General features: G+C 35.5%; 1 protein-coding gene across 1 annotated transcript; it reads left to right on the forward strand.

Moving 5' to 3' along the window:
* Nucleotides 1-3075: 3075 nt before the first annotated feature.
* KRR1 (KRR1 small subunit processome component homolog) lies at nucleotides 3076-13872 on the forward strand (the record flags this gene model as incomplete). Its single annotated transcript, XM_084254648.1, has 10 exons — nucleotides 3076-3160; nucleotides 5802-5974; nucleotides 7283-7417; nucleotides 7592-7717; nucleotides 7806-7889; nucleotides 8926-8982; nucleotides 10046-10216; nucleotides 12032-12109; nucleotides 12198-12291; nucleotides 13644-13872. The coding sequence occupies 10 exons, from the start codon at nucleotides 3076-3078 to the stop codon at nucleotides 13784-13786; spliced, it is 1146 nt and encodes a 381-aa protein (XP_084110774.1). The 3' UTR covers nucleotides 13787-13872.
* Nucleotides 13873-14121: the final 249 nt, after the last annotated feature.

Raw genomic sequence — 14121 nt, forward strand, 5'->3', positions numbered from 1 at the left:
CTACTATAGTTTGATGTATTAAGTTTCTCCAGAAACAGAACCAATATATGTATGAATGCATACACATGTTTTTATTATATCCAGCCTATGGAATAAACTATTTAGGACAGTGCTAGAATATTGAGTGTATACATATTTGTGTGTGTATATATGTGTGGGTACTTGTATGTATGGGTGTATATATATCTATTTTTTCTTTCCCCATGTAATTATGGAAGGTAGCAAGTCCAAAATCTGCAGGGTAGACCACTAGGCTAGAGTGTAGGAGAAGAGTTGATGCTGCAGCTCAAGTCCCAAAGCTATGAGACTGAATATCCAGCCCTCCTTCCAAGACATTTGCAACAGCTGAAACTTTTAGTATAATAGACTTTCTGCAGTTGCTGATGGTTATACTGATTGCATCTGAAGTCTAGCTTGCCACTTACTAGTGACAGAATTCTTTAAAAATAAAGATAAAACTTGCTTCATAGGGCTTCTGGGAACACTAAAGGAATCATTTCTCACTTTATAGCTTTCCCCTGTCATTCTATTATACAGATTTTTCTTTTTTTCTTTTTTTTTTTTTAACAAATTGTAAGACTATAGAATGAAATCACTACCTGTCATCTATAAAATACACAGGATGAAAGCAAAAATCTTAACATAATCGTGTGTCTTGGAATCATTGGTCTCTAAGCAACAGTCTGCTTTATAAAATGTACCTCATATAGGAATATCTAATTTTTTTTAAAGATTTATTTATGCATACAAGAACTGGGGTACAGGCCAGAGGTGTGGGGGAGTAAGAGGATTCACCAGAGACAGAGTGGGGAACAGAACAGGCAGACTGACTGAAGTACACTGCTGAGGGGAGCATCGGGTGAGGCAGGAGAGGTCTGCTGCACCATGTTGGTAGCTCCCTGGCTGGGAATTGAACTCGTGCTTCAGTGGCCACGGATAGCTTCGTAGGTTGCCTCAACCCCTTGCGCCACCAGGAGGCCCCAGGAATACCTATTTTTTTTTTTTAAGAATTTTTTAAAAAGACTTATTTATTTATTTATTTATTTATTTATTTATTTATTTATTTATTTATTTATGCATACATGCATACATACATACATGCACTGGGTAGAAGGACCGAAGTACATTGCTGAGGGGAGCAGCGAGAACGGTCTGCCTTGTCATGTGGGACGCTCGCCTGGGGGCTGGGGATCGAACCGGCGCTGCAGAGGCTGCGGGCAGCTTCACAGCCCAGAGCTCAACTGCTGCGCCACCGCGGAGGCCTGAATACCTAATTTTTTTATAAACGATACAGGATACGAATTTCAGATAACCCTTCCCTTTTTCATTAGTGGAAAGTAGTTAATCTGATGCTACAGAAAAATTTTGAAATGGCAAGCAGCAAGACCAATTATCAAAAGGAGTCTTAACTTTAGAATGTCTAAAAACTTTTAGATTCCTAGAACTGTAGAGAGTTGTAGCGGTGATAAACGGCACAACTCGATACTTCAGAAGTGTTATTTAATTAATTATTACCCCTCTGACTTGAATAGAGAAATACCCAGACCCTAGAAAATTACCTTCAGAAACAATAACATTAAAAGCTTACCTTCCAAAATATTGTCAATCTTAGAGATTTTTTGCTTTAACTTAATGCAAAGTGTCTCACAGATTCACAATAAATGTTCACTATTATCATCCCTTCTTAATGTGGAGTATCATATAGTCTCATATTTATACCACCAACGTCAAGTATTTAGTTGATGACCATACACTTATTGAATGAATGAAGGATATCAATGATAGTCCCGTTGCTTCTGGGCAAACCCTTGAATGTGGCGTCTCAGGTTAGTTACTGTTATCACTAGAAAATTACTGATAAGAACAATTTCTATTTCCAACAGTGCTAAACTCTAATTCCCAGAACGCAATCTCCGTGATTGCTGGGCATCCTGTAAAAAACCTCCAGCTCTAGATTCAGCGCTCCAGATAAGCAGTGTAGTTTCTGCAAATATGGTAACTACAGTCCCAGCTCACAGTCTCCATGGTTGGTGGGCATCCTGGGAAAGAAAGCCAGCATGCTAAAAAGAAACTTCTCCAAAGAGGAAATGCAAATGGCCAACAGACATATGAAAAAATGTTCAACATCACTTGCAATCAGGGAAATGCAAATCAAAACTACCATGAGATACCATCTTACACCAGTGAGAATGGCACATATTAAAAAAACTAGCAACAACAAATGTTGGCGAGGTTGTGGAGAAAAAGGAACTCTCCTGCACTGCTGGTAGGAGTTTAAACTGCTCCAACCACTATGGAGAGCTGTGTGGAGATTTCTGGACCTACTAAACATAGAGCTTCCATATGATCCAGCAATTCCACTCCTAGGTATTTACCCAAAGAACACAGAAACATCAATTCCAAAGAACACCTGCACCCCTATGTTTATAGCAGCACTGTTTACAATAGCTAAGCTTTGGAAACAACCCAAATGCCCAAAAATAGATGACTGGATCAAGAAGATGTGGCACATATACACCATGGAATATTACTCAGCATTCAAAAAAGATAAACACATGCAATTTGCAGCAACATGGATGGAGCTGGAAGGGATCATGCTCAGTGAAATAAGCCAGAAAGAAAAAGAGAAATACCGGATGGTCTCACTCGTAGCAGGAGTTTAGAAAACCTAAATAAGGGACCAGGAAAAAGACTAACTACAATAAAGAAAAAATCAAAATCAACAAGCAACTATAAACCAGAGACACACTGTGGGGGGGAGGGGAGGAGGGTGTAGGATCAAAACAAGGGGGTTGGGAATTGCATTGGGAATATAACCAAGATGAAAATACATACATTGTGCAAAAAAGGAAAAATGGTTAAAAAAAAAAAAACAAAAAAAAACCTAGCACACCGATTTTTCTCTTTCAGCAAATAAGCCGGCTAATTTCTGCAAATACGGTAGCTCAGTTCGACGCGAACTGAGACTGCGCAGATCTTTACCTGAGTTCAGCGGAACTCATTTTGATTACCGGGGTTTTCGAGGGAGGATTTAAGAAAAGGTTCACTTCCGGTGCCACCGGAAGTGGCTTGAAGATGGCGTTCTCCTCGCTCAACGGGGTGGGCAGAGCGTCTGGGAAAAGCGAATTTCGTAACCAGAAGCCGAAGCTAGAGAACAGAGGTGAGTTTGCATGAAAATCGCAGCCTGGGGTTTTTGTGGATGTTGAGTTGGGGTTTGTTTCTCGCGGCCTGGGAACGTGTAACGCCGCCTTATGTCTGTTTCGCGAAGCTGAGTACCTGCATTTGCTGACGACTGGCGGCGCTGGGCCAGCGTGGTGCCGTCCACAGGTTCCTAACTCATCACTTTTGCTAGAGGCCCACCCAAGGGGCAGGTGTTGCGGAATCGATATTCTGTAAAAGAGATGAGAATTCAGAAATGGCGGGCGGCGCTGCAGGGCCGTGCACGCACGGGGGTGCTGGAAAACATTAACAAAATAAGGAATAGGAGGAAGGTGGTTCTATCAGCGAATGAACGCTGATAATTAAAAGTGAGACAGTGATATGGAGAAGGAACTATCGAACGGGTCCTTAGCGCTCGTTGTCAGTTAATGACACTTCGGAACCTTTTTTCTTGTTTGTCCGATTGCTAACATATTAGACTACAAAGTTACTCCTCTTTAGATTGCCCTACTTAAATTGCTGTCTTGCTTTGTAGTCTAGTGTTATCCATTTCCTTCAGTGTGAAAGACAGGAAGCGCTGCTAGAGAGATGACCTCGGGCCTGCTCACCCTGTCTTATACTGGAAGTGTTAAAAACCTTAACCTCTTCGTTTTATAGGCATTGGAGAGGTGTTGTAGGTGTTTTGTTGTTTTTTAGTATGTAATGTGCGTAACAGTACTGTATATTTAGGGGTTGTAGAATATAACCAACAGTCGACAAAAGCGCACTCAGGTGTTGAAGTAGAATAAGGCAGCACCTTCTCCCCAAACTTCCCTGTCAGCATCTCCCAGATCATATTGTTTTCTGGGACCTGAAGTTACTTTTATGAATCCTGTTGATCCATTTTTTTTCATAACTGTTACTGTCTATGCACAAAAATGTTCTAGTTTTCTCTATTTTTAAATTTTATATGATTGAGAGAGGGCTGTTGGTATCCTCTGTCATGCTCCTTAGACTTAATTTTGTTTTTATTATTTGGGCAATACTTTTAGCTGTTGTTTATTTTTTTTCACTGCTATATGATGTTCTCTTGTGTGAATATATTCTAATTTACATTTTCATTCGGCTATTGGTGAACAGTTCCCATTGCTGTTTAAAACAATGCTGCTATAAACATCTTTGAACACATCTCCTGGTTAACATGTTCAAGGGTTTCTCTAGGTTATGTGCATAGAATTGGAATTCTTGAGGTTTAAGGTATGTGCAAATATTTCTAGATCTTTCCCCAAGAAGCTCTGTTTGTTTGCATTCCCATTAGTAGTGGATGAGGGTCTTGCGTTATATTTTTTGAATTTTTATTTAAAAGGGTTTTATATTTATTTTTGTTTTTTGTATTTGTGTCATTTCAGTAAGTATGAAATGGTATTTGTTGATTTTAACTAAAACTTCCCTGATGCATGCACATTTCAACTGTTTATGGGCTGTTAGTACTTCTTCTATAGTGAAACTTTTTATTAGCCAGGTGTTTTTTATTGTTTAAAATTTACAGTCATTGAGATGTTTAAATTGAGTAGAGACATGGACGGTGTTATATTTTAAGTAAACACTATTGTAGACTTTGAGGGTTTTTTAATTTTATTTTTTAAGATATTAGAAAGTAAATGGTATACGAAGACTAGCTAGTTCTCTGTGATTTGAGGCAGAAATAGCAAAGTGGATGTGAGTATAAGAACTAGAAAGCAAGTTTACATACTCGAGTCAATAACATGAACTATAAACACTTGCTTTTTAAATTAATATGCATAAAAATCTCCTGATGATAATCTTAAAACACAGATTCTTGGGCTTCATGACAGGATTCTGATTCAGTAGGTCTTACATGGAGGCCAAAAATTGCATATCTAACAATCTCCCAATTTATGTTGATGCTGCAGTCTGTGGATCATATCTTTAAGCAATGCTGAAATAAAGTATAGCAATGGGAACTAAGAGGTTCTTAAAATTCAGGACTAGGGTTTTAAATAAACGATTGATGAGATAATTATGACCCTTAGGAGGCATTTTGTTTTAATGAAAAGAGACCTAAATTGAATGAACTGTGTGTTCTCTTTAGGCATGAGGGGGTTACAGAAATAAGGCACTTGAGAACTCTGGAAAACTTAAAAGCTCAATACCAGTGATTATTAACTGAAAGTACCAGTATTAACTGAAAGTACCAGAATCAGCTTTTCAATGTTTTAGGTACATGCACACATTTATACACACATACAGTTATTATATTTTACTTATATTTTTAAAAAGTTACTTATATTTTAAAAAGTCATGTAAACAAATGATATTTGAATCTTCAACTCTATACAACATAGTGCAATAGAAGTTCCTTGAGTACCCACTGGCTGCCAGGCATCTGCCACTTAGTACCAGTTGAAGGAGGAGAGCCCTTCCCTAAGGAATGTCTTACGGAGGAGGCTGAAATTTATGCAGTTTTAATACAATGTGTTAATAATGACAGAGGTATATTCTTTGACTATTGAATAATTTAAAAATTGCAGGGGAAAAGGAAATGTAAGGAGAGTAATGGGAAATTTGTGGATGAATAACATGTTCAGAAAGTGTCCAGAAGAAAGTTAAAATCTGGTATGTAAATTTTTCCCCCTCTGTAGATGAATCAGAACTCCTTACTGTTCCTGATGGTTGGAAGGAACCAGCTTTTTCCAAAGAGGACAATCCCAGAGGACTTTTGGAAGAGAGCAGTTTTGCCACTTTGTTCCCAAAATATAGAGAGGCTTATTTGAAAGAGTGCTGGCCACTGGTACAGAAAGCCTTGAATGAACATGTATGCAATTTTTTTTGCTCTTGCTTATACTTTAAGTAAGTGAATGTGTGCTGATGGATTTTTATTAAAAGGTACTAGCTTAGCTGGTTAACTTGGTTCCTTTGTTATCTTAAACAGCCTAAGAAAGTTAATTATTGCATTCATTTCTTTTTTTATTTTGTGAGTAATTTAGTACTTTGAAAATTCACATGTCTTTAAGTTTTTAGGGGGTTGCATACACTACCTGAGACTCTCTTCTGAACTTCGAATTTCAGAACGTCTGTTCTATGCTATGATACTTGCCACATACCTGTAGAATTTGAACTGAGACATGGTCCAAACTAATTACATAGCTTTTCATTTTAAGTGAAATGAGTGTGCTTTCCCTGTTTGTTGCTGCTGCCATGCGCATAGGGCAGTGATTTGTTTTTGTATTTCAAACTCTTTAGTGAATTGCGAAGTCAATTTAGTAGATATAACAAGCCTTAAACATAATCACTGAATCACATGTGATAAGGGTAAGTGTCATGAAGCTTTTGGTTCGTGTGTGTGTGTGTGTGAGAAAAAATGTATTTCTCAACTGTGGGAGTACTCTGGAGTCCTTTGTGGTCATTGGGTATGAGGGTGGTCAGCAAACTGCAATGTTTTACAGTCTACATCTGGAATTGAACTTGTTTTTTGGGGGAGGGGTGGGGGATAAACTCATAGAGCCCCATCCTTTTGTTGAATTGTACATCAGTCATTACACTGAAACATTTTTCAGATTATGTTCACAAGTCAGAAAATAGCATTTGTATATGCTTTATTGAAATCTGGTTTTTCTTAGAGAGTTAATGCATAATTTTGCTAATTATTGCTTCTTCCTGATCCTTTGATAATTTGTATTTACCTTGTTTTTAACTGATACAAACCAGCTGGCAAAAACTTTGAAAGGGAAAGTTCATTCTCAGAGCAGATTGTTGTTTAGAGCTGGGTCTACAATAGGGAACTATGTAACTTTGCATTTTTGCCTTCATTCTTGAAATATGATCTCATTTGTATTGATATGTACATTTAAAACTAGAGCTATTTTTATTCCAGTAAATGCAAAGTATTTTAGAGCCAAATATTAGTTTATATTTGTCTGAGTTTCTTTGAAGTATGTAAGTAATTAAGTAATCATTATTTAGATTAACTACCCAGCTTTGTTAAGGTGGGAACTGATAGAATTTGAGGGGTAGCTTATTGGCACAGAAATTAATGGTTTGATTAAGATAGGTCCTATAATTAGTTGAATAATTAATTGAAATCATTGTTAGTCAACTCTTTGCTTGCTGTTTCTTTTTGCAGCATGTCAGTGCAACACTGGACTTGATTGAGGGCAGCATGACTGTTTGTACCACAAAGAAGACTTTTGATCCATATATCATCATTAGGGCCAGAGATCTGATAAAACTATTAGCAAGGAGTGTTTCATTTGAACAGGTAAATTTAGATCTAGTTACAGAGACTTTGCTTTGTTGCATTAGCATCACATCCTCCCCAACCCCAGTGCGTATATCTTCTCCAGAGAGTTTTTCTTTTTGTATCATCAGCCTGGGCATGGAAAAGAAACCTATTTGTAAAGAATATTGACAATATTTCTTTATCTTCCCAAAGGCAATACGAATTCTTCAGGATGATGTAGCATGTGACATCATTAAAATAGGTTCATTAGTGAGGAATAAGGAAAGATTTGTTAAAAGAAGACAACGGCTTATTGGTCCTAAAGGGTCTACACTGAAGGTACTTTAATCAGTGGAACACTTGATTATCTTTTTCTATTAGTTTTCAGTATACTGAATTTCAGCTTAATTTTCTTTTTTGATAATAGGCATTGGAACTCTTAACAAACTGTTACATCATGGTTCAGGGAAATACAGTGTCAGCCATTGGACCTTTCAGTGGCTTAAAAGAGGTGAGAACTATTTACTATCTTCACTTAATTTTCAGCAGAGGACAGATTAAATAATTTGGTTTTAATAGTTCATTCGATGTCTTGTTTTATAATTTTTTTTAGAATGTGCTTTGATTGATTTCCCATTGGTAAGTACTTTGTACTTAATATAATTTGAGGGCTATATTATTTTGGCTACAGAGTAGGCAAACTTTGGTGACTCCATCCATATCTGAAATAGGAGGTCTGTGCATCATCACCTCTTCCACCACAAATTTTTAATGGATATTTAATATTTTATGAGATCATATGAGAAACATGATATAGTGACATATGCTCAAATGATTGGAGAATTGACCAGAGATCTTGTTATTTGCAATAACAAAATAGTTGGTAGATGTCAGACACTAAAAAATTTCCTGTAAGATATATTTTCCTTTATTTGAATTTTAGTTTCATGTTTTCATGAACATTTCCTTTAACTTGTCAAATTGAATGCAATGAGAAAAATCTATGGAGCAGGTGCAGTTTCTTTAACTTTTGATGATGGTGTAGTCACATTCTGGCTGGGGCCTGTAATGTAATTCTGCTGGACCTCCTTCTCATAAGTTACCTGCCCTTTTCTCATGGGGCAGTAATAGCTTAAATATATTGAATATTTCATAGGTTAAAGACTTCAATTCTTACAGTAGACTCTTTGAAATAGTTTTATTTGCATATTACAAATGAAAAAACTATAATAGGAAAATTGACTTTTCCATATGAAGTGGCAGTCCCATCGTTTGATCCTACATTTTCTGGTTGTAAATCTAACCCTCTTAGGCCAGAGTCATACAATTCCAGAGTGTTGTATTCGTTCTGTGTGCCACATTTTAGTAGTAAAGTTGGAAAACTATTGTATCCAAGGAAGGAAGATCTATAAGCCATTCAGAATGGTCAAAGGAACTGTCTTCAATTTGGTCACCATTACCTTATTCATAGGATATTTTTAATATGTAGATCCTTTTCTGCTAGTTCCTTAAAATCTTTATGAGTAATTTTTCTCTGCAAATTTCAGGTTCGAAAAGTAGTCCTAGATACGATGAAGAATATTCATCCAATTTATAACATTAAAGTAAGTGTTATATTTTACTATAACAGTAGCTGTCCACTTTTAAATATAGAAATATTTCTTGAAATTAAGTCTTTTATGAGATATTAATATACAAAACAGATAAAGCTGAACTATTTAGGGTAAATTAGAAGTAGAGCTTAGCCCCCCTCCTGCCCCCCCAACTCTACCCTAGTCCTGTAGTTGCTTTCTCAAAATTTGGCTCTTTGTGGAGTACAGCTTGAAAACCACTCAAGGGGGTACAATAGCATGTTATGGAGTTCTAACACAAAGAAAACCGGCTTTGTAGAACTTGTTTAGATGATGTCAGACCAGTTTTCTTAATTTATGAGCCTATGTATTATGTTTAAAGTTGTGATTTCTTAGAATCTGCCTTTTACTTAAAACTTTCAGAACTTGACTCTCAAATTTTAGGCATTTTAAGAGGTATGTGTTATATATCTTGTACACAAAGTTCATGATTATACTTGGAGATAAGCCATGGTTTCATGAGCTATTTTAAGATGGGTATTTGTTGAGCAGTCCATTTAAATTTCACAAAGTTAAGTTTTTAAGTCAGATTGGAGCAAAAAAAGGATTTTGTGTTATATTCAGACATTAAAGGTAGTCATCTGATGTCTGGTTTGCATCATTTGTTGTTTTGATATCTATAAAATTCAGCTGTGTGGAAGTAATGTGAGAATATTGGTTTTGTCTGATCATGAGAATTTACTTTTTCTTTCCCTGTGATATTTCAGGTGCTACTAAAAGCTTTGTGGTTGCAGGGAACTTTGATAATTGAGAACTCTCTCTTCTATTAAGTTGAATTTTAAAGGTTTTAATGAAATAAGGCTAAAAGGCTGAGTTTGTCTCTTTCATTTCAGTTTAACAGTTCATTTCTTAATTCCTAGTGGGCTTTTGATGCTTGTTGTACATCTTTGAGATCACATATTGTTTTAATCCTACAGAAGAAATTAAGAACTTCTTCTAGGTGTTTATAGGATCAGTATATACATTGTCTTAGCTTGACAAATAAGACTTTTGAAATTAATATTTTTACTCTGTTCATGTATTGCCATGACTAAAGACCTTAATGATTAAACGAGAGTTGGCAAAAGATTCTGAATTAAGATCACAAAGTTGGGAAAGATTTTTGCCACAGTTCAAACACAAAAATGTGAATAAACGGAAGGAAGCAAAGAAAAAGACTGTTAAGAAAGAGTATACACCTTTCCCACCACCACAGCCGGAAAGTCAGGTGAGTATATAATATTGAATTTCTTTACCTCAGGGTAAAGAAATAATTTATCTATTTGTCAGAAATTTTATTAATAGTATTTTGGGGGAACATTCTGTGTGTGTATTTAGGTGTGTAGAGCTATAAAAAGGCAATGCTAAGTGTAAATGGACTCATTTTGAGCCAAGTGCATGGGGTGGGGGTATAGGGGGGCGCCACATTGTGAGTGTAAACTGTATCAGAGACACTTGGTGTCCCTGTTGCATCTAAATATTCTATGGAGAAAGATATAAGCGATTTAACCCACAATGCTCTATACTTAGCTTTAACATGTTACGTGTAACCCTGTGCTGTTGATGGTTCTAGTTTTGCAGCTTGAAATTTCTGATACCCTTTTTTCTAAGTTATAAATGCCTCTCATTTTCTCAACTGTCTTAAATTTTCTCGTTTGCCTATCTCTGCCTCACCTGCCCAATAAAACTCTAAAATTTGGATTAGTGTTAAAATTTATCATCTTTCTGGAGAAAGTCATATTTTTGGATTATATCTACTATATATTCATGTTTCCAGCCTCAGATAGTTTAATATTGTCTGGTGGTCTGTCTTCTTCATTTCTCTTAACACTCTCCCACTCCTAACAGATGACATTGTATTTTATTTTACTGAAATATTGAACATCAAATTCTGTTTTTACTTATCTCCTGAGGAATCTTAGATCATTCTCCCTGTTGACTGTATTTGTCTTCACTCTCAACTAGTTATCTGTGCTCAGCACATAAACATCCCTTTCTGTGCACTGTCTTGTTTTCTACACAGCCTTGTATTTGGAGTTCAGGAAAGGTTTGAAAAAGGTCAAAGAGAAAAAAGAAATGGTGGTAATCGTGGTTTAAAAAAAAAAAACAACAGTGGAAGTGTTGGAACATGAGTTCTGTTCTGGAAAGGAAAATAAGTGAAGCCAGAAAGAAACTGATGCTTACAGGAAAGTAATTAGTTACTGAATCATGCTTCCAAACACCTGCTCCACTTCCTAGAGCCCTGTCCTGTTAGTAGTTATGATTGTATTTTCTCCCAAGCCTGTAAGCTTCTTGAAACAGGCATGTTTCCATTGACTTACTCTGCCATTTATTTACTGTGTGACTGCAGGTAATTTATTTAAGCCATCCATGGCTTAGTTTTGCCATACAGAAATAATGATATGGTGAATAATACCTATCTCAAAGACTTATTAAGGATAATGTTAGTAACTAAAGAGTTTAGTAACTGTTAAGATGTTAGAACATTCCTTAAATATGTTGTATAAGTTTGATAGATCAGATAATATATATATGGAATAAATGAGCTGAATAGTTTTCTGTTCTTAGTATTTACTCACCAACTGCTGACAAATCTTGGTTTTCAATTTGTATGCCACTCCTTTTACTCCAGGCTTTTTTCTCTCTTCATACTGTCTTATATACAACGCTGCTTTCCTTGCACTAATCTTCTCAGAAACCTTCAGTCATTTATAGGTCATCCTACCTCCTTCAGCTGAGATTTGAATTCCTTCAAGCTTTGCCTAAACTATCTTTGTAGTTTTCTAGTACGCTTTCTCTATCATTGCCTTCCGCGTCTACCTAAAGCAATCTGTTACATCACCTACTTTCTGCCTCCATGCTTCTATGTGTGTAGTCCCCTCAGCTTAGGGTACTTTTCTTTCTTTTAATGTTGCTCCTTTATAAGCTAATGTTAGATTTTTGCTCCCACTGTCTAATTTGCCCAAGGACATTGTGACTTTCTTAGGAAGTGACTTCTCATGTACATTGTTTCTAATGTCATTGTAAATACTCATTTCAATAGATTGATAAGGAATTGGCTAGTGGTGAATACTTCTTGAAGGCAAGTCAAAAGAAACGACAGAAAATGGAAGCAATAAAGGTAACATTTTTAGCTCACATTAATAACAAAGCGCAATTCTTACCTATAAATTGTGTTTACAAATGTATTTTTAAAATTAATAATACAGGCAAAACAAGCTGAAGCTCTCAGTAAAAGACAGGAGGAAAGAAACAAAGCTTTTATTCCACCTAAAGAAAAACCAGTTGTGAAACCGAAGGAAGGTAATGTTTATTTTTCAATTCTTGGCATGATGCGAAAGTCTATGTGAGAAGTAAACGCATACTACAAAGAGTCTGAATTGCTTTGAATATAAGTAAAGAAAGAGTCATTGTCAGTTGGCTTAGCATTTCATTAATCACTAATCCAAGGACAAGATTTAACAGAGGTAGTTTTAATTTAGTAGCATCTAATGCCTATTTAAGAGTATCCTAGATTGATAGTCCTCGCCTAAAAGTCTTATCACCGTAGGTTAAAGTACACCAACAAAATCACAGGAAGGTCTTATTTAGGGACTATTAAAAATACACTCAGAAAAAACACTCAGTGTTTAACAACTTTAAAAATACTATATGCTGTTACGTAAAAGTTAAAAATAATTAAATATTATTTCCTGTTTGTAGATTCTATAAGCTATGTGCTTTGAAAGAGTCATTAGCTAGTTTAACTTCAGTTTTATAACCACTAAAAATGTTAGCTGTTTAGAGACTTTAAATCTCTGCTTCTCAAGATACTGGGTAGTTGGATGTTTTGTCTTACAGTTTTTTTTTTATATTCTGAGTGTTTTTAAAATAGTAGGGAAACTGCATTTTTTCCTTTCTCTGTTTTGTTCACTCTGTTGGCATTGACTAGATGGAGGTCCTCTTAACAGAGCCCACCAAGTACTCTTATCTTTATTGCCAAAACCTTATTAAATAAAATACTACTGCTTATTCATTGAACTGGTATTAGGAAATCTTTTAAGTTTTTACGTGGTATTAGATTAAGGAGACTCACATAAAGCTTCATGATTAGTTAAAATTATTAAAGCTAGAAGGGCTACATGTGGTATTATTCAGGAAATGTAATTTAAAATTATTTTTATGTGCAAGATCGAAAATTGGCATATTAACAAATACACTCTTCTATACTTTAGAACTCCAGAGTAAAAAATCTAAAGTAAAAAGTAAAAAATCTAGTGTATGATTTAAAGGAAAAAATGTATTTTTAATGTACTTAAATCCAGTAATTGGTTCAGACAGCTAAACCATGCCATTTTCATGTGTACTTTAATATTTTTCAAGTACAAAAACTCTGTGCTTAATGTCATGAATAGGTTCTTAGAAACTGATTCAAAACTGCAGAGCTTATAGCAAGCCAGCAGAAGCAGGTTGTCCTTCCTAGTGCTGTACATTATGATTTTGTTTTACCGTAGCTTGAAGATTGCTAACTTTCCTAACTTTCCTTTAGGCAGTTATTTTATAACATGACCTTTCAGTCATACAGTACTTTGAAATTACTATCCTATATAGATTAGTCTCTGTTTTATGTGGTATAGTCTACAGAATTACATGTATTATGTTTCTAATTTGTCTAGCTTCTTGTGAAACTAAAATTGATGTGGCTGCCATCAAAGAAAAGGTTAAGAAAGCAAGGAATAAGAAACTGGGAGCTCTTACAACTGAAGAAATTAAGCTTAAAATGGAAGTAGATGAAAAGAAAAAGAAGAAAAAAAAGTAACATGCCAAAAGAACCAAACTGTAAACTAGAATTTACTAAGCTGTCTCCTTTTGTAAAGGATTTTGATGTTAGGCCATTTATTGCCTTATCTATGAGAAGTAATATGCTAGTCACCTTTTTTCCTGAGTATTTTTGTTTTAAATAATTGTTTATATAAGCAGCTGTTCTTTGTAAAGTATCCTCAGTGCTTTTTGAAAATTTTATACTTGAAAGTGGTATATGTGTCTTTGTATATATCACACCTTGCCTGTTCTGGCCTACGCATGATTTTAGGAGTGATTCTCTTTAGCTTATGTATCTAAAGACTTTTGGAGATGTGGCTATTGTTATTCATC

The sequence above is a fragment of the Talpa europaea genome, assembly GCF_964194135.1.
Source record: "Talpa europaea genome assembly, chromosome: 15".
Taxonomy (NCBI): domain Eukaryota; kingdom Metazoa; phylum Chordata; class Mammalia; order Eulipotyphla; family Talpidae; genus Talpa; species Talpa europaea.